The sequence below is a fragment of the Rhea americana genome, unplaced genomic scaffold, assembly GCF_003343005.1.
Source record: "Rhea americana isolate MKP2758 unplaced genomic scaffold, rheAme1 scaffold_249, whole genome shotgun sequence".
NCBI classification, from domain to species: Eukaryota; Metazoa; Chordata; class Aves; order Rheiformes; family Rheidae; genus Rhea; species Rhea americana.
The window spans coordinates 56882-76015 of NW_028186367.1; the positions used below are offsets into that span (position 1 = coordinate 56882).

General features: G+C 40.1%; 1 protein-coding gene across 4 annotated transcripts in view; it reads left to right on the forward strand.

The window, feature by feature from the left end:
- The window catches only part of MAP2K4 (mitogen-activated protein kinase kinase 4), a 104680-nt gene that overhangs the window by 48658 nt on the left and 36888 nt on the right, over positions 1–19134 (forward strand). For 3 of the 4 annotated variants that reach the window (XM_085306839.1, XM_085306842.1, XM_085306840.1), the window contains exon 3: positions 8552–8726. In XM_085306839.1, coding sequence (XP_085162965.1) covers positions 8552–8726 — 175 coding nt within the window. Of the gene's footprint in view, positions 1–2410; positions 2507–8551; positions 8727–19134 lie in introns of all 4 variants that reach the window. The other variant, XM_085306843.1, reaches the window with a different exon arrangement.

Below are 19134 nucleotides of genomic sequence, written 5' to 3' on the forward strand. Positions count from 1 at the left end.
TAATCAGAGCAGGAGCTACATAATTAATCTCTTCAAATATTAATCACCTTTTCATAGTAAAATATCTTGCATTTTTCTCTGCTGCTGAGAYGTGATCTGAGTTTTCTGCTTTGAGTTCGAACTGAAGGAATTGGTTATCCCTTTTGGCTTTTGTAAACATCAAGAAATGGAGAAAAAAACTAGAGGAGAGTCTGCAGATTCAGAGACTGCTTCGACCGTGCAGGTCGTCATCATCAACTTCTACTTTCTTCCCTTGCATAAATAAATGACTTTCAACGTGTGTCTGTAGAAGTGGAGGACATCTAGGCTGAATGAATGGGATGCAACCAAAGAAAAACAGCTGCTGTGCAAAAAGAGCTCATGCAAATGACTTGCCTGTGTATTGGATGGATTTGATGGAGGTGGGACTTGGCCTGCAGRGCTGAATTGGTTTTGCTATTCCACTGGTTTGAGGAACTGACTTCTGAAAAGGACTTAGATTAACTGGGCTCAGGCAGAAATTACAGACCTCTTCTTTGAGATTCAGATGGATGTTGTTCCTTCCTATCATTAAGGTGCATTTGGGGAAACCTCTGAAAAAAGACACCGAAAGGACAAGCCTGTATACAGTGGATATGATCACTCCTTGTGACCCCAAGGAGTCTTTTCTTTGAGCTCATCTTAATTCTCTCCTTTCTAAAATAAGTTTGGAATAGATCTGAATGGACAAATGCTCCTTTGCCCAACGTAACTGAGGCATTTACTGACAAAAGTCTACATTAGTCGAAAGTGGTTGTTTCAAATACCTTCTGCTAGAGCAGTGTGAAAGCGATTGCCATCTTTGAGAAGTGTGTGGGGCTTCTGCCTAATCCAGTTGGTTATATTCAAGCTCTCTGATATTCTAGGTGGGTGTTTCATGCCAGTGAAGGATGGGAAAGGTGACTTCTGAACTACTGGCCTAACTCCAGCAGAATTAGGATCCCCTTAGACCCTAACAGTCTGTGAAGAAAACTATGCCCCCACAGCATTTAAGATTTAAAATCTTATAGTAGTACTGTTGAACTGTGGAGCAAGGGGACCATGGGCAGGTGGTTACTTTCACTGGCGTATAGGAATCTTATGTTTTATAGGAGGGGCACTTTTAAAATACAAATCAGATTTGATCCATTTTGTCTTATTATGAGCTCTCTTCTGGTCCCTGAATTAGATAGATGCATCTCTGAAAAAGCAATCTGTCTTGCAGCTAGGTGATTCCTTTGTCTCTTACCCACAGGAAAAAACAAAACAAACAAACAAAAAAAAAATGACCCCCCAAAACTTCCAGGTACATTTTTTCCATGTTAAGCCTGAAAACTTTTCTATCCCAAACAGAAAAAATATCCTGAAGTATACTTGGAAGAGTTTCTAGCTTTCTGGTACTAGAGTTAGAGCTTCCCATGCAAAAGCTTAGATTAGAAAAATTCCTTTTAGAATAATTGAAGCAAAAATATTTCATGCAGTTGAAATAACATAGTACTTATTATTTAACTTTCTCAAGTGTTTCCAACAGGGAATTGAATAAAGCTGTAAGTAGGTATTTCTGAACTTTTGGAGGTAGATGCATTGTTCACTTGTAAAAGTGCTTGTATGTTTGTTTTCTATTTGTCCTCCATGAAGTGCTTAGCGAGAACCCATCTTGTCTGAGCTACTAGAATCATTCCGAGATAATGGGTCTTCATATTGGGAAAGGAGGGTTTTGCAGATGGAAACCTTGAGAGACCCAGAGATCCAGAACCTGGTTTTTGTTCTTAAAGAAGACTGATAATATAGAGTGGTAATTAACCTGTAGTTCATCTGTCAGTTATGCAGCTCTGCAGGTAAAAAGAAATTGCATAGTGCAGTCAAGGCATGCAAACTTACTCGCTAAGACATGTCTTGAGCTACCAGGAATGACAAGTCCACATGGAAGAGAACTCCAGTCCTAGATTGGTGGATCCAAAATGGAAGCTTATTTATTTATTTGTTTGTTTGTTTATTTATAAGTTCTGCTTTTTGGACCACAAGAAAAGCTGTGCAGTTATGGTCAATGTGCCTTGAGGTAATACGTCACTAGTGTATGGATGTTTTTTTAGTAAGGTGAATACAATTTAGTCATGGTTTTAATCATAATAATGATACAATTTGAAATAATAATTGCCGCTGTTATAAGAAGACAAATTGCTTGCAATCTCTTGTGTTAAATTACAGTTCAAATCATATATGCTGTTGTTTGCTCCCAATGAGGGAGGGTTCATTAGGTGAAATCTGGAAGAAAAAAATGTAACTCACTAATTTCTTATGCTAACCACTCCAGAGGTAGTGTGACTAGATGAGTATTGTGTTATATGTTATTGTGTCATGTGATAACAGCACCATGTTTTCCTGTCATTTTCACAACTTTTCCTGGCTGAAGTGATACACAAGCAACACTGGGTAGTAATCACATTGTCCCGTTCAGTTTCAAAAGGAGAGAAGCGGACCTCATCCAGAAACTTTCCAGCAGGCTACAGTAAGCTTAACTGTCTGTTAGCCATTGTCAAATATTTTCCATATCCGCAAAAATGGCATCTATAAAGTAATGGAATTTGTCTCAGATATAGCGTCATTCCATGAGTGATTTCTGTGTAATGGTAATGATATTGTACCTCAGTATCATTTTTCAAAATATTTAAAATATATATTCTGATTCCTTTAATTCTGATTAATATGCTCATGTCTCTGTTTCCTGTTCTTTCGCGGATAGCTGACCATGGCTCAGGAAATGTAATGTTTCAGAAAAAGAGTCGGCATTCTCAGAAGGGTTATTTAAATTAATTAGCTCAGATTTTTCAATGTTATTCCAACATGCTTAAATCCAGCATAGGCTTAGAATACCCAGCTGTGGAAGGTTCAGTGAATGTGCTGTGGTCTGGCTCGTGTCCAAATAAAAATGAGATTGAGATTAATATGTTTAAGTTAAATTCAGGACAGGTTTCACCATGATGAACTAAGAGGTTTCCTCTGTGTCAAGGGCAGGGTTAATCAAAATCTAAAACTCAGTAGTTTACCAGGGGAGCTTAATATAAAATATTGACATTTTTAAAGCCTCAGCCAAACCCCATTAAAGTCAGCAAGAGTCTTAACAAGCTTGAATGTATACTGGACTGAGTCTCAAGGGCTGTGAAAGGATCTGTGCATCTTCCATGCTTTGTTGCTATCTTTGTTTTAAAGTTTTTGGAGAAGCATAGAAAGCCAGAGAAATGCTAAGGAGAACTTCAGCCACTTGTTCATGATGAAAGAGAGCAAATGTGCTTTTGCTTTTAATCTGAGTAGGTAAGAGATGCAAAACTAAATTATTTTCTTCTTTGATACGTTTCCTGTATCTCTCCTTCATGTCTAGGAATCTGGAGTTATTAGTGTAACTGATGAGACAGCTTAAATGAGTCAAAGCAAAAACACTTTTGCCATTCTTGAAGGCATCTCCATTAGCTTGTAAGCATAGATTTCTTCCTGTGAATCTGTTGAAATCTCACAAGACCGCTAACATTTTCACTCCTCCAGAAATAACTGAAAGTTTCCTTTTTGAGGTTTTATTCATTGAAAGTTAAGTTAGGGCTGCTGTTTTATTAACATTAGCCTGCAAGGTCTATAAAAACTGTTTTATGAGTAACTCAGGCATTTAGATAGGAGGGTTACAATTTCTCTAGGCTATTTGAAAGACTTGATAGAAATGCTTTAGCCAGAGTCATAAGCCTCTTTTTTTTTTCTCTGAAGTTGTGAACAGTGCACAATGTTGTTAAAACTTTGTAGTTTGCATGGAAGCTTTTTTATTTGTATTTAAGTTTTAGCACTCCTTTGGGTTACTGACCATGCAGACCACAGAACAGTTTCTAAAATTCCATCATTTCAAGCAACTTTTTACTAAACTTGTGGAGAACTAGAATTGTGATATATTCTTATTAACCAAAGCATAAATAAAGCCTTAATGATAGAATTCCTTGAAAAATCTGGCATTAGGCAGATTTGTGAAGCACAACTGGTCTGTCTGGATCTTTTTGCCTATGCAGATTTGTTTTATTGATGTCAACTGTAATGTTGAATCCATAACTTTGGGGTTTCTTTGCCCTGAATCCCACATATTTCTTAATGAAGTGACAGTTACCTGTAGCATCTTTCTGGCCTTGCTTCATGTCTGATAACTTTTCAGTTTTACCTAAAAATGCACCAACTTTGCTCTGCTTGTTCCCACAGTCCTCCTTTTCTTTTTTTATACCAAAAAAATGCTTGTTTCAAAAAGTTTTGGCGTCCCTGCAGTTAGGTGCTAATAGCAGGGCTTGAATAACTAACACAGCCTGTACAAAAGCTTCAAAATGTCTTTGTGGTTCTTTTCCAGTAGATTTTGTGGGCCTTTTAGCTGTGGCARACTTTCCGGCGTGGATCTAGCTCACCAAGCTTGCAATGAGCAAACTTATGACCTGAATGTGTGTGACACTGTCCTTGGCCCAGCTGTGGTGCCTGGCGCCAGCAGTCTGTGTGCCTCCTGCCAAGCTGGATCCACAAACATTTTTATTTCTGACAAAGGGCAACTGTTAGGAGGAGTTGTTGTCTTGCTTGGTGTTCCTACTCCCTGGGATAACTGCTGTGACAAGCATAGTAACCATCTGCAATAAGACCGATACGTTGGTGTCTTTCCAGTGCAATAATCGCAACCACCTTCTAAGCCTTTGATAGCTTTTGCCTTTTAAAAAWTTTCAAGGGCAATAAAGAGAGTTATAAACTCAAGCGCTGGACAAGTCAACCAGAATGACAGTCCCAAAGGTGCATTAGAAAATCCTACTTCTAAAATTGTTTGAAGATTATATGAGTCTAGCCTTCTTCTCTAGGTATTAATGTATAGGTTAAACAATAAAATGAAACCCAGCAAGTCCATTTTAGGCATCCCGTTCTTTTGAAGAATGTATACCCAGTTTCACACCAACATTGTTAGCTTTAGAGAGACTTGAATTGCACAATTTTAAAAAGAAATGGTAAGAGAAGACTTACATCATATCTGTGCAAACTCTAATGAGCATTAAACACAGTGATTAAAATTTSAGCCATTGCAGAAGCAGGAACTGGACATTAATTACTTTTTACATTCACTGGACCCTATTCTGTACAGTTACTTTTCTGTTCTCTAAAGCAAGCTAGTGTAGTATAGCTCCAGGCTGTAGTGTAGGTTTTAGATGGGCCTTGTATTTTTGAGCATGTTTGCCCTGTGAATTTATGCACTCATATATCTGCAGCATTGTAAATCTAGTAATAGATGTACTGCATTGATGTTTTATTTGTTTGCATTGCTTAGCTCAGTTTTGCTTTAGAGTATTTCCATTTTATATCAATGCAGAGAGTCTGTGTTCTGGATTTGCATTTTTGAGCTGCCTTGCTGGAAATCCTTTGGATCTTTTTTTTCCTTCACATTGAAAAATCCTGGTATAAAGCGTAGTTTTTTGATGCTAAAAGTAGTCATTGTGTTCCAGTTAGGATTTTTAAGCTAGGCCATGCTGCTTAAAGGAAAACTGCAGTGCTTATATCTGACAACTAGCTAAATGAGCAAAATCTATATTAAAATGTCTGTCACTCTGTCAAACTTGTCATTTGGTTTTATGACCATTTCCCTGGGTATTTGAAAAAAAAAAATACAGGAACTCTGATCACAATGCAAGGCAGATGGCATCATAAATAAATAATGGAAATTAAGCCAAGCTAAAACATATGAGATTTTGTAGGTGGACGTTGACAGTACATCTCATTTCAAACCATATACCAAAATAGGCATAATAGCAGGTTTTGTAGTTCCTGGAGCTACACTGCTTTCTGTCAGAATATAGCTGCAAAGGGCACGTAATGAAAACCCTAAGAGAGGAGTATTTCCTAGCTCACATCCTCATCCCTGCTGCTTGAAACCACCATCCTGCAGCTGCAGGAACAATGGCATAGATTTGCTGTCACACTACAGCTGGGAAGAAACAGGCTTCTTGTTTAACAAGAAATTAATGAATTCAGATGTGCTTTCTGTTCTGCCATAGGGTGAGAGAAGCAAAGTTTCCTGGGCAGAGGAGCAGACAAAGCAAAGCCTTGAGATCAGTTTAATTGCTTTTTTTGAGTAAACCATGTCAACATTTAATTTTTTTACCGCTATGAAAACCTAAATATGGAGTGCTGTCTGAAAACAAAAGATGGACAAGTTTTGATCAGAAAATCAATGCTTGCATTTCAACCTTGTGGAAACACCTTTTTGCCTTTTCTTTTTCCTGCCTTTCAGAACAAGATTTTGCTCTTTTTGAATGGTCTTGCTTCTTCCTTCCCTCCAGCTGACAGGAGGTAGGCAGGAAATGTCCATTTGCCAGTGCCGCCTCAGCATGTCGCTTGTCACCTTAGTTCTTCCATCAAAAGAAGAACTATTTTTATAGCACTGACAAAATAGGATGGTTGAGCAATTAAATGGTAGCTGATTCATATAGCCTTCCTTCCAATGTAAGCTGCCTGTAGAGACAGCTGTCAAGTTTGAAGACCATGTTTCTGTTTTTCCATTTCCTTTGCTCTGCTCTTCTTTCCTTTCCTCTGCTCTTCTTTCCTTTTTCGTCACTTATTTACTTATTTTCATTCCTTGCTTTTTAGTAATCAGATTCTGTRGAGAACCCAACTAAATGCTGTGTTTTGTTTGAGAAATCAAATGCACAAAAACCTAAAGAATGTAAATAACGCTAACTAATGGATGCCACTTGGATGCCACTAATGGATGCAGGCTTCTGTGTACTTAACATCTGTAGCACTATTAATAGGTCTTCATCTGAATTATTCTTAAGGGCAATGAAGCTGGAGGGATGCTCTAGGGAATGGCAGGCTGGAAATGGCAAGCTAGGAGAATCAGAGAAGAGGAAAGAACAGGAGAGTCATAGCATAACATTGGTGGGGGGAGCAATTCAGTGACGTAGTTCATCAGATGGGTCAAAGGTTCAGAAAATGCAGCTGTTCAAAGCCCAAAGAGCGCTAAACCATTGTGTTGTGAAGAAGCCAGCGTGCAGCAGATGAAGCCATTTGAACCTTAGTTGCTGCAATAAATTGACCTTTGGACCTGACCTCATTGCCCTCACAAAACCCAGATTCCAAATAAAACCTTGTGGAGGTCAGGTTTGGGTCCACCATAGCATCAAACTGGGTAGTGCTTGCAGCTGCTGGTTGACAAATAGTTGTATTTATCAGTGTGGATTCAGACATAATGTATTTATTCCTTTGGCTGATTAACTTTATTGGTTTTATGCATTTGATCAAATACCTCATGTATGTTCTGCTCATTTGACCAGATCTTAGAAAAGCTGGTTCCTCAATCAAATGCCCAGATGAAGTGATCAGAGTCCAAATGATTAGTTTGACAGAATCTCCCTTATACATGAGGTCATCAAAAATACCTGTTTGCTTTAATAGCTGTGTGAGATTGACATGTCCTACAGTGAAAACCATCTTGAATGCTATTACTGCTACTTTAAAGTAGGAAGCTGAGACTTTTGACATACTTTACGACCAAAGAAGCGTGAATCAGCTCATTAATTAATGAAAAATGGAAACTTGAATGGATTTTAAGGTGAAAAATTGTGAAAATACATGTGCATTTCCTACTTGATCAGTGATAGCATTGCTGCATTTGAGTGAGTAATTAGAAGCACCTTAAAACCACCGTGGAAATCTTTTTTTCCCCCACAGACTTTGGGCATCATTCTGCTCCATACCTGGAGAAAATCCTTTAGGCTTTAATAGAAGAAATTTCTGCCCAAGAACACTAGTTTAGGTGTTTGTAAAGATATACTTGAATAGACAATTTGTGGGTTTTGGGTGTCACAACTTATATATGTGTATGTTTATATATATATATATATGTGTGTGTGTGTGTATATGTGTGTGTGTGTGTATATATATATATATAAATATAACATAAATTATTGGCTTTTCATTTGTTTTAAAAAAATCAAATGATTGTTTAAAATGTTTTGAAATTAATTGCAGTTTTCCATTAAGAGCAAGCTCTCTTTAAAGTCCCCTTGATACAAACAGAAGATATTGCCTGTGTGGAATAGAAATCTAACTAAAAATGAGACAGTTGATATGAAGCATAACGGTGTAGAGTTGTAGAAGCTTTGGGGCTCTGGGACTGGGGAGTGCTCTTCAGACTCTTGGTTCTGCATGTTACCAGATCCTGCTTTAAGCCTGATGTATTTTGTGCAAAGCAGAAAGAACTGTGTAAATGAGTGAGTAGAATGACTCTAATACATGAGACGCATTGAATTTTATGCCACAGCTGGAGAAACTTACCATTAATTGAAGCTGTGAGCAAGCGTATGTCATTTTTGATATAACATCCTTCCTCCCCTCCCACCCCCTGCACCCTCCTTCCCCCCAACCAAAATCCTGCGTGGAGTCAGATTGTTGCTGTAGCCTTTGTGAACCCCTCTCTTCTAATGTTTAATCAAGTACTGAAAAAGAGAAATATGCAGACTATTTAAAATGTGGAAAAATTGCTTCCCAATATTTTTGACAGAGAGAGACTGAGAACACACAGCATTGAATCATCAGGAAAATTGAAGATTTCCCCTGAACAGCATTGGGATTTTACAGCAGAGGACTTGAAAGACCTTGGAGAAATTGGACGAGGCGCTTATGGTTCTGTCAACAAAATGGTCCACAAACCAAGTGGGCAAATTATGGCAGTTAAAGTAGGTGATGCCCATACTTATGTTTGTACTTCAGTCCATTTAGGGTTGAAATGTGATGGAGAATTAATGTTCTTCCATCTGTCACCCATCTGCTGCTCCTTTCTATTTATTTCCAGTATAAAGGCTGCTTTTTGCTGAAAATACATTGTGTAATGGGCATATTGTCAAGTGATTTGTGAAGCTCTCATAATTGCTTGTGTCCTTTTGAAAATGCCTATCAGGAATCTACTGTTTTGAGGGGATTGCATGTCTCTGGAGACTGATAATGTGACATGGACCTTCACCTCTGGGTCACTGGTTCAGATACAGTCTAGTTTGGTAGTAGATACAAGTTAACATCGAATAGCCTCTTGGTGTTTTTGTGAAATAAGGTAGTGACTTAAAATTTGCTTTTTATGGAAACGTGTGCCCATGGTGTAGTAGTTGATAAGCTTTTCAGGAGAAGCTGGGATGGGGTAAACACATTCCAGAGAGTGTTTTGCTGCTGTTGATGTATGATAGAGTGTCCTTACTTTGTGCTTACCATGCTGAACCTGCTCTGGAGATGCAGATAGTAGCGGTTTCCAAGACTGTCGCTTTTGTTCCTTATGCTACCCAGAAACTCGCCTTAAAAACAAAACCAGTATGCAACCTCCTTTCCTAGCTGGGCAATATGAAGTAATCTTTGTCTTACTGTAGTGGTGCTACTTACTGGGGACTTTTGAGGAATTGCTTGTCCGTGATGCTGGGTGAGGTGGAGAGCAGCTGTATTCTCATTCTCTCTTCCTCTCTATCTGTCGTCCTTCTCTTGTCCTTCCCTTTGCTTGCTGGGTAGTGACTAATGACATCATTCTTTTAGCTCTGTTGATGAGATCAACTGTAAGTGCTCCTGTGGCTCTAATGAAAGAGTAGAACAGAGCGTGAACTATACAGCACTGCATTGCTCTCTTTTTCAGCTCTCTCTGCCTTCTTTGGAGTACTCTCTGATTTGATCTGGAGGCATTCATTCCTGCTGTTTTCATGTGCCAGGTAGACGTATCTAAGCCCCCCCAACTCTGGCTACTGTAAAAATAATTGATACTTGTCTCAAGTGTGTCAGGGCCCCTGGAGTAACCACCATCCTCTGATTTTTTTTCTTCCAATAAGTGTTGACTTGCTCACAGTAGAGGGATATTGGCCAGGTCTCTCTGAGCTGTTTGGATCCCAGTGCAGTGATATTTCAACCTTCTTTTGAATCTCTAAAAATCTCCAGTGGAGCTAGAGGGTCCTCGTAGCTAAAGGCTTGTTTCTCTTAGTTGCCTTTGGTGGAACTTCTAGATGGAGTTTGCAGATCAGAGGTTGTAAACTGCTGATGTGGTGAAATGAGGCCTGGGCAAAGCATACAGCTCTGGTACTCCCAGCCTCAGGCCCAGGGTGTATGGCCTGAACGACAAGCTTTGCTACCCTGATCACGTCAGTTGTGGGTAGAAAAAAATCATACCTATAGCTGAGTGACTTTGTTAGCAAAAGCTCTGCAGTGGGTACAGCTGTGTTGAGAAGAGTGCTTTGTTTAGCTAACATCACAGAGAAGGGGACAGCTCCACTGGCACAGCAATTCTGTTGTCCCAAGCTGTGTTTGCATAAGGGACTCTTAGGATCATAGAATAATCTTGTCAGTGTCCAGCATCAAAGATCTATGATGCAAGTACAGCCTGGGAGGTGGAAGGAGCAACCTGCCAAACTGGCTTTCCCAAGGGAAGAGAGATGGGTTACACCCAAGTGGGGTACTTGACTTAAGGAGTTGATATCAAAAAAAAAAAAAAAAAAATCTTAGTTTTACAGTGTCTGAACCTTGAAATGTCAAAGTTGGGGCTGGAGTGAAGCCACCTTCTTTCTTCTGAACCCATTCCCCTTGGGTGGGCATGGCTAAGCCTGCTGCGCTTTTTYCTCCCTGGGGTGGGAAAGAAGGATGGAGAGTCTGGGGAAGCAGCATCCATTTTTAAGCTGTAAGCAGCAAAACAAAGGGCTATTCTGTATGGCCTAAGATGGTGGAGATAAAGCATGAAAATGAGAAAAGCAAAATTTGTGGGTGGAACAGTATGTGAGGTCTCCCAGGCTGAAATAGTTACTTTACATCTTGGATGATGCAGTTATTTGAGATCAGTTTTCAAGACAGAGTTGATCCTGGACTAGCTATTAGTTCATCCCAAACTATTAGTCTTTCTTCATCAGGTTACTTAAACTGTTGCTTTTGGGGCAGTCTAAGTTGTACATTTATCTCTGTGCTCTGTACAGTATGTTAATTCAGCTTGTAGACCATACATGTTGCAGGTGACCTACCTTTTCTTCCGGTTTCTATCACTCAAGTCTGCAATGTCCTGGCAGCCAATAGAGCTGTTGCTTTCTGAAGCCCTTGTTCCTCACCTGCATTCGAGTAAGCCAGCTGCTGCCTATGGTCTCTCCTTGCTCTCTGTAGGCAGGAACTTTCCTCATTACATTGCTTTCTTTCTCTCTCTCTCTCTCTCTCTCTCTTTTTTTTTTTTTTTTTACTCCCACCTTTTCTTCCACTCCACATCCTTCTGTGTGAGAGGGAAGTTTAGAAGGGGAATAGCTGCTTGAGAGGAAATCATGCAAGTATAGTGCTTTCAGGTTGTAGTTAAGATCTAAACAATACCTGCTCATAACTCACTGGCACGTCACTGTGCCATGTGCAGAGCATCAGAGGGGCTGCCCTTAATCTTGCTGAATTTCAGAGCCAGCATCTCTGCTYATTTGGTAGTGCTGCTGTTCTTTTCCTTGCCTCACCAAGAGATGATTACAGCAACATCAGTGCAGCAGGCAAATCATCCTTGGAAGGACATTCAACAGTAGGAAATAGCTTTTGGAGGCCACAAGCCAAATGTTGTTGGCTGTTCTATACTGATGAGTGAAGTACAGAGATGTCTCCAGAAGCTCCTAGTTAGATGCAGAGAAAATTGGTATGTACTATCTTCAGAGGGCTGCCCCTTGTCACTTGTCAGCCTCCTTCTGCTTTGGACAGATCAAAATTCTTCTTGTTCTACAAGCATGTCACATTTATATTTTAATAAGCAGATGAAAAGTTGCTCTTTTTCTCTCAGAATGATACTATAGTTCTTGCTACATGGAGGCAGACAGGGGATTCTGAGCATGTATCCTGCTCACCTCTCAGCTTATGCAGATGTGGCTCTTCTGTAGCATGCCATCAGGTGCTGTTTCCAGCTCCTTCCTCTGCCCTTTTTTAGCCTGTCATGCCCCTCTCATGGTGCTTTGCAGTCTTTGATTTCTTGAAATTTGATGTAGTTTAGCCTTCTATTTTATCTCTGCTTTGTGTAATTCATTTTTTCTATGACACAGATGCTGCAGAGCATTCAAGTTCCTACCTCTAGCCATTGGTACTTCACTTCTGTTGTTCCTGAGGTCTCTAATCAAAGCCTTTTTGCTTCCCTTACCATCTACATTTCTTACTACTGCAGGCAATGCATTCAGCCTCTGTTGCCATCCTGCATGTCCTAAAAGATGACCAAAAGAACTAAGATCTGCAGGTAGAGACACAATTTTGTTTCACTTTCCAATTTCCACTCCTTTATGCAGTTTGACCTAGTCAGCCAATCTATGGATCCTGGCAGCTTTAATCCTAGCRCCTTCACTGAGGGTGTCTGGTTGCTCTCAGCAGCAAGCCTGCCAGTCTGCTGGATGAGTCACAAAGCTCTCATCTGGTACTCAGACCTCAGTGGGAAAAGAGGAGGATGTGCCTCTGCTGCACTGGTGTGAAACCACTTCAGCAAAACCTTCAGGATCCCGGAGTATTGCTGAGGGAGCAAGAGGGTTCAGTAATGAGCCCTTGTGCCCGATCCTGCTCCTTTCTCTCCTCCCCTTTTATCATTCTTTGCCCCTATAAATATATACTCAAGTAACAAAAAGGCTTTACCATGCCTCTTGAGAGACAGGCCAGAGGCTGGAGCGGCAAGATGGCCATTGTAGAAGCAGAGAGCTCGCGCCTGCGAGGCTGCCTGGGGCWGCAGGCTGGGAGCCGGGYTCCGTTTCAGAGGCGGATGATCGCAGTCTTTGCTGTGATACTTTTGCATCCTTTACCCTCTCTCCTGAAGAAAACRTGTTCCTAGAGATGTCAGAAAGAAGGGGAGACAACAAAGGAACGGAAAGAGAAGTCCCAACCAGAGGATTTGTGTCCAAACCTTGGAAAATGTTATAGTATGTTTTCAAAATCCTAATAAAAGAGAATCCTCTCTCACAGACCTTCCTGGTCCCTTTTATATAATCCCTTGTATAGTCCCTTTTTGCTCTCAGTTAGTCAGCTGGCATTTCAGTCTTCCTCTTGCCAGAAGAAACTGTTTGTTTTCCTGAGAATTTTTTTGACATCCATCCTAAGTCAAGGCTTTCCCAGGTGGAAAAGAGAGCAGCTCAAGTTTGTCCGGTACCTGCCCAGTCTGTGCAAATTCACGATGACAAGGCCAGTCTGTAGGTTGCCTCACCTCCTTGGCAGGTTTCTCTTCTGGACTCCACGTTTTCCATGAAGAAGTCTCTCCCCTGGCAGGCATTTGCTGACAACACCAGCACTGTTTGTACTCTGCAGCTTTGCCTAGTCCATTTACCAGTTCTACCTTGTGTCCTCTGACTTTATTTCGGTTTCTCATTTTCTCTTCAGTCTAACAGTGTTTTTGGCCAGTCCATGGCTGTTCATAAGTGACTTGTGGATCTGTCTGGCTCTTTGGTCTGCTCTATGGAGAACCCTGGTCCTTTCTCAGGATCTGGCCCATTGCACTCATTCCTATTTCAAGTCCAGAGGCTTTACAACGTGTGCCATTTTCTAGCCTACTTTGATATTTGCTATCCAGTATCACCATGTGTTTTGGTCATTGCTACTCCATGATGGTTATGAATCTATAGTATCATCAAGGAACAAGGTGCTAGGAACCAGACTGTCTTTGGCATATCAAAGAAAGCTTAGAGAAGCCCCATTTCATTCAAGTCAAATTTTGGAGCAACCTCACCAAGCATTTGAGGATTTCCCCACCCCCAATTCTTAAATTTCTCTCTGGCCTTGTTGATCGTAGTCACAAAAAAGGACTTTAAAAAAAWCTTTGGCATACTTGATTTTTCCAGACTGATATAAAAGTGTGTAAATAAAATAAAAGCCCAGAACTGAATGAAAGCTAGGAAGTATTCCCACTGCTGGAGCAGGAAGCTTTGCTTATTACTTAAAGAGTACATGTTGTATGTAGTGTGGATTTATTATGCAGGGTGTTTAAAAAGGCCCCTTGGAGGCTAGGAAAGTTACTTCTTTGAAGAGTTCACAATGTAAATAATCACATATTTAAAATAGCCAACCTTTACTCTGTAAAGGAGTGTGCATGCCAGTCAGAAGTCTGAGTATGACAGTGATGTCCTTGAGCACTCAGAAGATTGGCAGAAATATGCGGTTCAGACATCTGCACTCAAATTCCTCTCTCTTATCAGATCAACATCCTTAAACTTTCTTTGCTAGACCCACCATTGCTATCTGGCAGTGAGGAACTCCTCTAATATTTGAGTTTCGGTATTAGGAGCTTCTACGAATTCCTTCCTCTTCCAGTACTGTTGTTTTCAACTGTCTGAAAAATAAACTGTAAAAAAAMCCTAGTAGAATGTTTCTGCTTCAGCTAACCCTCAAACTTAATGTTATAACCACATGGAAAAGTCTTGCATCTCTTTTTTGTTGAATGTTTTTTTCTGTCAGAAATTGCTGTGACTAGGAATGTAAGCAAAATGGGGAGGGGGCATTTTTGTCTGTAATCCTTGTGTTTCAGATTTCCCTTATCCCAGAAAATATAATGCTTTTTGGTCATACCCCAGGATTTTCTGTATCTTCCAATATCTACCATATAAATCAACCTAGTTATCTTTCTTTGCAATATTGCTTAGTCCAGTTTCATTTCCAGCCAGTGTCCTTTSTTTCTATTTTCTTGTTTTCTCTTAGGTCTAACAGTATTTTGACCATTTTATAGTCAGTCTTCTATTTCTTCTTGTATAAACATGTCCTGAAGAAAATCAGAAGCAGTATCAAGATCAGCTGAGTAATCAGAGAAGCTGGCCAAGGTGCTGTTTGGAGATGTGTAAAATTCAATAGGATGTGAAGCCTATAAAATGTTCATAAAAGATCTCTGTTCTTCCCAGAGGACTTAGTAAACTATGGAGCCATTTCTTGTTCAGAGCATAGTGCTTCTTTCACATCATTTTGCCTTGTATTCACTGTTTRCTCTTATCCATAGCTTTAAAACAGATGTTCAAGTCTTTGCTTGGCTTTCAGAGATTATTTTCTCTGATGGCAGCCTCCCACTTTGAAACAGGTTGCTAAATATCAGATGTCCCTGGGAGCAGAAATATAATGTTATTTCTGCCTCCATAATCTCTACATCCTTCAGCCAGATAGTCCATAAAAACCCACCAAGATGACATGTTAGTTTTTTTAAGTTCAGCCAAGGGGCAAATTTCTCTCTCCTTCCTGTTTCCCATATGACTTCTGAAAAGAAGTTTGGGGATTTTGCAGGCTGGGATATGGCTTTGTTTTCATTTCCATTTTTGGCACTTTTAGGTACCCTCTCTGAACTTGACATCTTTTTGTTATATATTGTAATTTCCTTTTTCATTCATCCATATTGGTAGCTAGCTGAGAGAGAAATCAGTGCTCCAAGGACTACTGATACTACACTGAGAAAGGAGAGGATGAGAGRGAAGGAGGTTAAAAGGAAATCAGGAGAGAGAGTAAGCCTTATTTAGGAGATGGGAAACTATTTGGGATCAGTGAAAGACCTACTGCTTCTGTCAGCAGTAAAAATGTTTCAGATGGGTAAGTAAACCTTCTCTCCATGAGCAGTGAATGGGCTAAAATCCCCCCTTCCCTGATCATTTTATATCCTTAAGTTGCTGTCATTCCCCAGATAATATCCAAACCTTCAGTGACACTGGCAAGCACTACTGTGGTTGCTTTTTGCTGAACACAGCTGAGGACAGCTGTGAGTCCTATGACATGTGAACAGAACAGCACTGTTCTTACTGTCAGCTCAAGAAGTTTGTTTTCAGTTTGGCTGAGTTTATAGCTTTTCTTTCTTTTCTTTTTCTTTTTTTCTTTTTTTTTCTTTTTTTTTGCACTGCACCTGAACCTTTTCTTGTGTATGTTGGGACTGGATGATGTCTTTTATATTTTGGGTCCTGTTGATACTACCTAGGGCATAGCAGAGAGTTCTTGTTTCTGATATCAGGAGGCTTTGTCCCCACCTGGATTTATACTGAAATTTTGTCCTGGAGGGTTTGATGCAGTTTGTTTGAAGCCAACAAAGAAATGTTAAAAGCAGACTTTCCATAAGCCTCTACTGAAAAACATTCTTTTTCCGTACGTGACTTCTTTGGCCATGACAGTGACTTTATGCAGTAGAGTAACCAGGCTGAGAGATGAAAGACCTGAAGCTAAGTTAGACCTTTCCATCCCTGTCTTAACTGGCATTCTCAGTCTTACTTGCCTTGTGTCTTGCTTCCTCTGCCATATCCCACATCCTCAGGGGATTCTGCCTGTGCGAGCTACTGCAGTCTTACATTCTGCCTGGAAATTAGTAGCAGATCTTCATTATGGCCTCACATGCTATTTGTGTAGTGACTGCTGTTCACTTCAATCACCTTTTGCTGTTTCTCCTTTGTTCTTGTTTCACTGGTGAATGCTTGTTCTGTAGCTGGTTAACTGGGACCGCTGGCATGCATCAAACTCCCTAGTGCACTCTAACTAAACAAAGCCATCGTTTTTGGCCTGGGCTGCTCCCCAGCTCTGCAGCTGTGCTGCATGCTGCCTCAGTTTTTTTCYCCCTCCTCTTGAACTAGCAAATCTCCAGTCTCCTGCACTCTTGTGTGGGACTCTCCAGTCCTGCAACATGTAGTTACTTTCACTCCCTGAAGTGTATTTGCTGAGGAGTCCATGCTGGCTTTTCAAGGCATCCTTTAGCTCCCTATTCTGCCTGGATGTTCTGCATTACAACCAGCCCTCTGTCTCTTCCTCTGGGACATCTCTCTGCCTATTCTTTCTCCCTGGAGATAATGTGTTTGGAAAAAGGAGGAATCTTTGGGTTCAGTGTTGTTCTGGGGTGCTGTTAAAATCACTTCTTCCACATGGCATGTATCTTGCACTCTTTCCAGAGCTGGAGAAGGTACAGCAGAGAAGGAAATGTCAGAAGTAGAAGGAGGTGCTTTCAGCTGAAGCTGTAGAGATTGAGAAGCAAGTTAGGATGGCTGTGACAGGATCATGCAGGGGAATGTGGAAAGAGGCTGGGAGAGGCTCTGAGAAGTCCGTGAGTTAGAGAGTAGGTGCAGAAGGGATCTCTGAGTTGCAATGTGATGAGAAGCTTCTTTGGCATTCCTTCTCACCTGTTTTGTGAACTTTTCAGTAATGGATGGCATCTCCATGAGGATCTCATCTGTTTCTGATAGGTCCCACCATGGTGACTTTTGAATCTATCATTCTCTGTCAAGGTCAGAGCAGTGGCATTATCGTTTTGTACTCACAGTGCCAATGGTGTACCCTCAGTCTTTGATATCTCGGCAGGACATGTACTGTTTTATCATGTAGGCACAAGACAAAGAATTGATCAAACTTGTCAGACTTCACTGCTATGACTGAACTTTTGTGAAATAGATTTGAACCAGTGACCTAGAGGTGAAGTGTTTTAGTTTCATTAGTAGTCCCTTAAGCCATCTTCTTGCTCTGTTTGCAGCTATAAAATCCTACCCACTCAATTGTATTGCAGGATGTGGTTGTTACAGATTTRTGGTGTGCTGGACAAGTCTCTTGCCAGTTTTCCCAAGTTCTCTAGACTTCATTGGGAGGGAAAAGGGCAGTATAAACACAATGATTGTTCTTGGCCAAACTAAAGCTACTAGAACACTAAGAATGAATGATGAAATGCCAAAATATCAGGATACACCAAAGGTAAGGAAAATTATACAGTGTCAATACTGTCATCATTTTGTGTGGGTCGTCACAAAATAGTTTTAAAGTATTTAATTATATTGCTAATTCTCAAATGACGCAATATGAATGGCCAGCCTTGAAAGTACCTTCATACACTTAGCCTTATGCTTGCTATGTGTGTGATCTTGCTGCCAGCAGTGGTTGCACACAGGGCAGTGAGCTCTCTGCTAAGAAGTGTGGGTGGGAATGGGTGCTACTGTCATGCAGATTTTTCCCACAAGCTAAAGCACATGCACAGTATCTTGAATAATCTTTCTTTCTTGGATAGTAAATCAGTTTTTCTTGAAAGAGAGGTCAGGCTACTTCTGTTGGTCTAGACTTCTTGTCAAATATTTTTTTCTTGTTTTTTTTTTTTAGTGATTTCTCAACATAAATCACGTTTTCAGGATCACAGTTTTCCTCACCTGCATTTCAGGGAATGGATTAATTACTGCAAGATGCTAAATATGTCTGTAAAATTACAGAAAAAACTGTGGATGGTCTACTCTAGCCTTCGTTTAATAAGCTGAGTGGTTAAACATCTACAGTTTGCTATTTTCAAGCTTGCATTTTTCTTTCAAACCCAAATCAGACTTTTCTGGGATGTGGTGCTAAAATGTCCTCCTTTAGAGATTATTTCCATGACAACTGTGTCTTTTAGATTTGAGCCATTTCAGTGTTACTGTAGCCTTTGAAAAGTAAATAACCTATGATATTTATTTATTTATTTTATGATGGGAGAAAGTGTGTTTTCCCCTGCCTCTCAAACTGGGGTGTTAATGATGTGGTCTTGTCTAATGCTTCAGAATGTTTTAAGAAGATAAAATTATTCGAATACAGGCCTTAATATATTGTTAATGTTACCTAGGCCAATGCTAGGTGAAGAATTCAAAGTTAGTCTTTATGAGAAGAGCTCGTAGGACTGTTGCCCCCTCTTTGAAATTACCAGAGCAATGTCTTCTCTGGGTTACATGATGGTCCCTTTTCACCTTGCCATACATGTTCTGCCCAGTGAAGACCACCTGATCAGAGATTAGCAGCAAACATATGCACTAATRTAGTGTAAGCACAGTGGAGGGAGCTTCTTTAGTTTCTGTGTTTTCCTTAGTAATTTAAACATAGTATTTCTTGGTTAGATTTGAAAACCGTCCTCAGGTCCCATCTAACATGGATAACAACTATGTAAGAATTTATTTTTTAAAAGAAAGTCTGAAAGTATTGTTTTGCTGTAGGTTTCAGTGAAATCTGAGCTTCAGTTTAATTTTGRTATTTCCTCTGAAAGTGATAGTTAAAATGCTCACTAGGGTAAAATTTGATCAGAGATTTTATAGGCTGAATTAAATGGCCTTAGGGTACTTAGTTGCAGGTCTTCTCTTATTTGAGAACATGGTTTAATTCTCTATAGAGTGTGTTTGAACATACCTTGCGGATTGTGTGCTC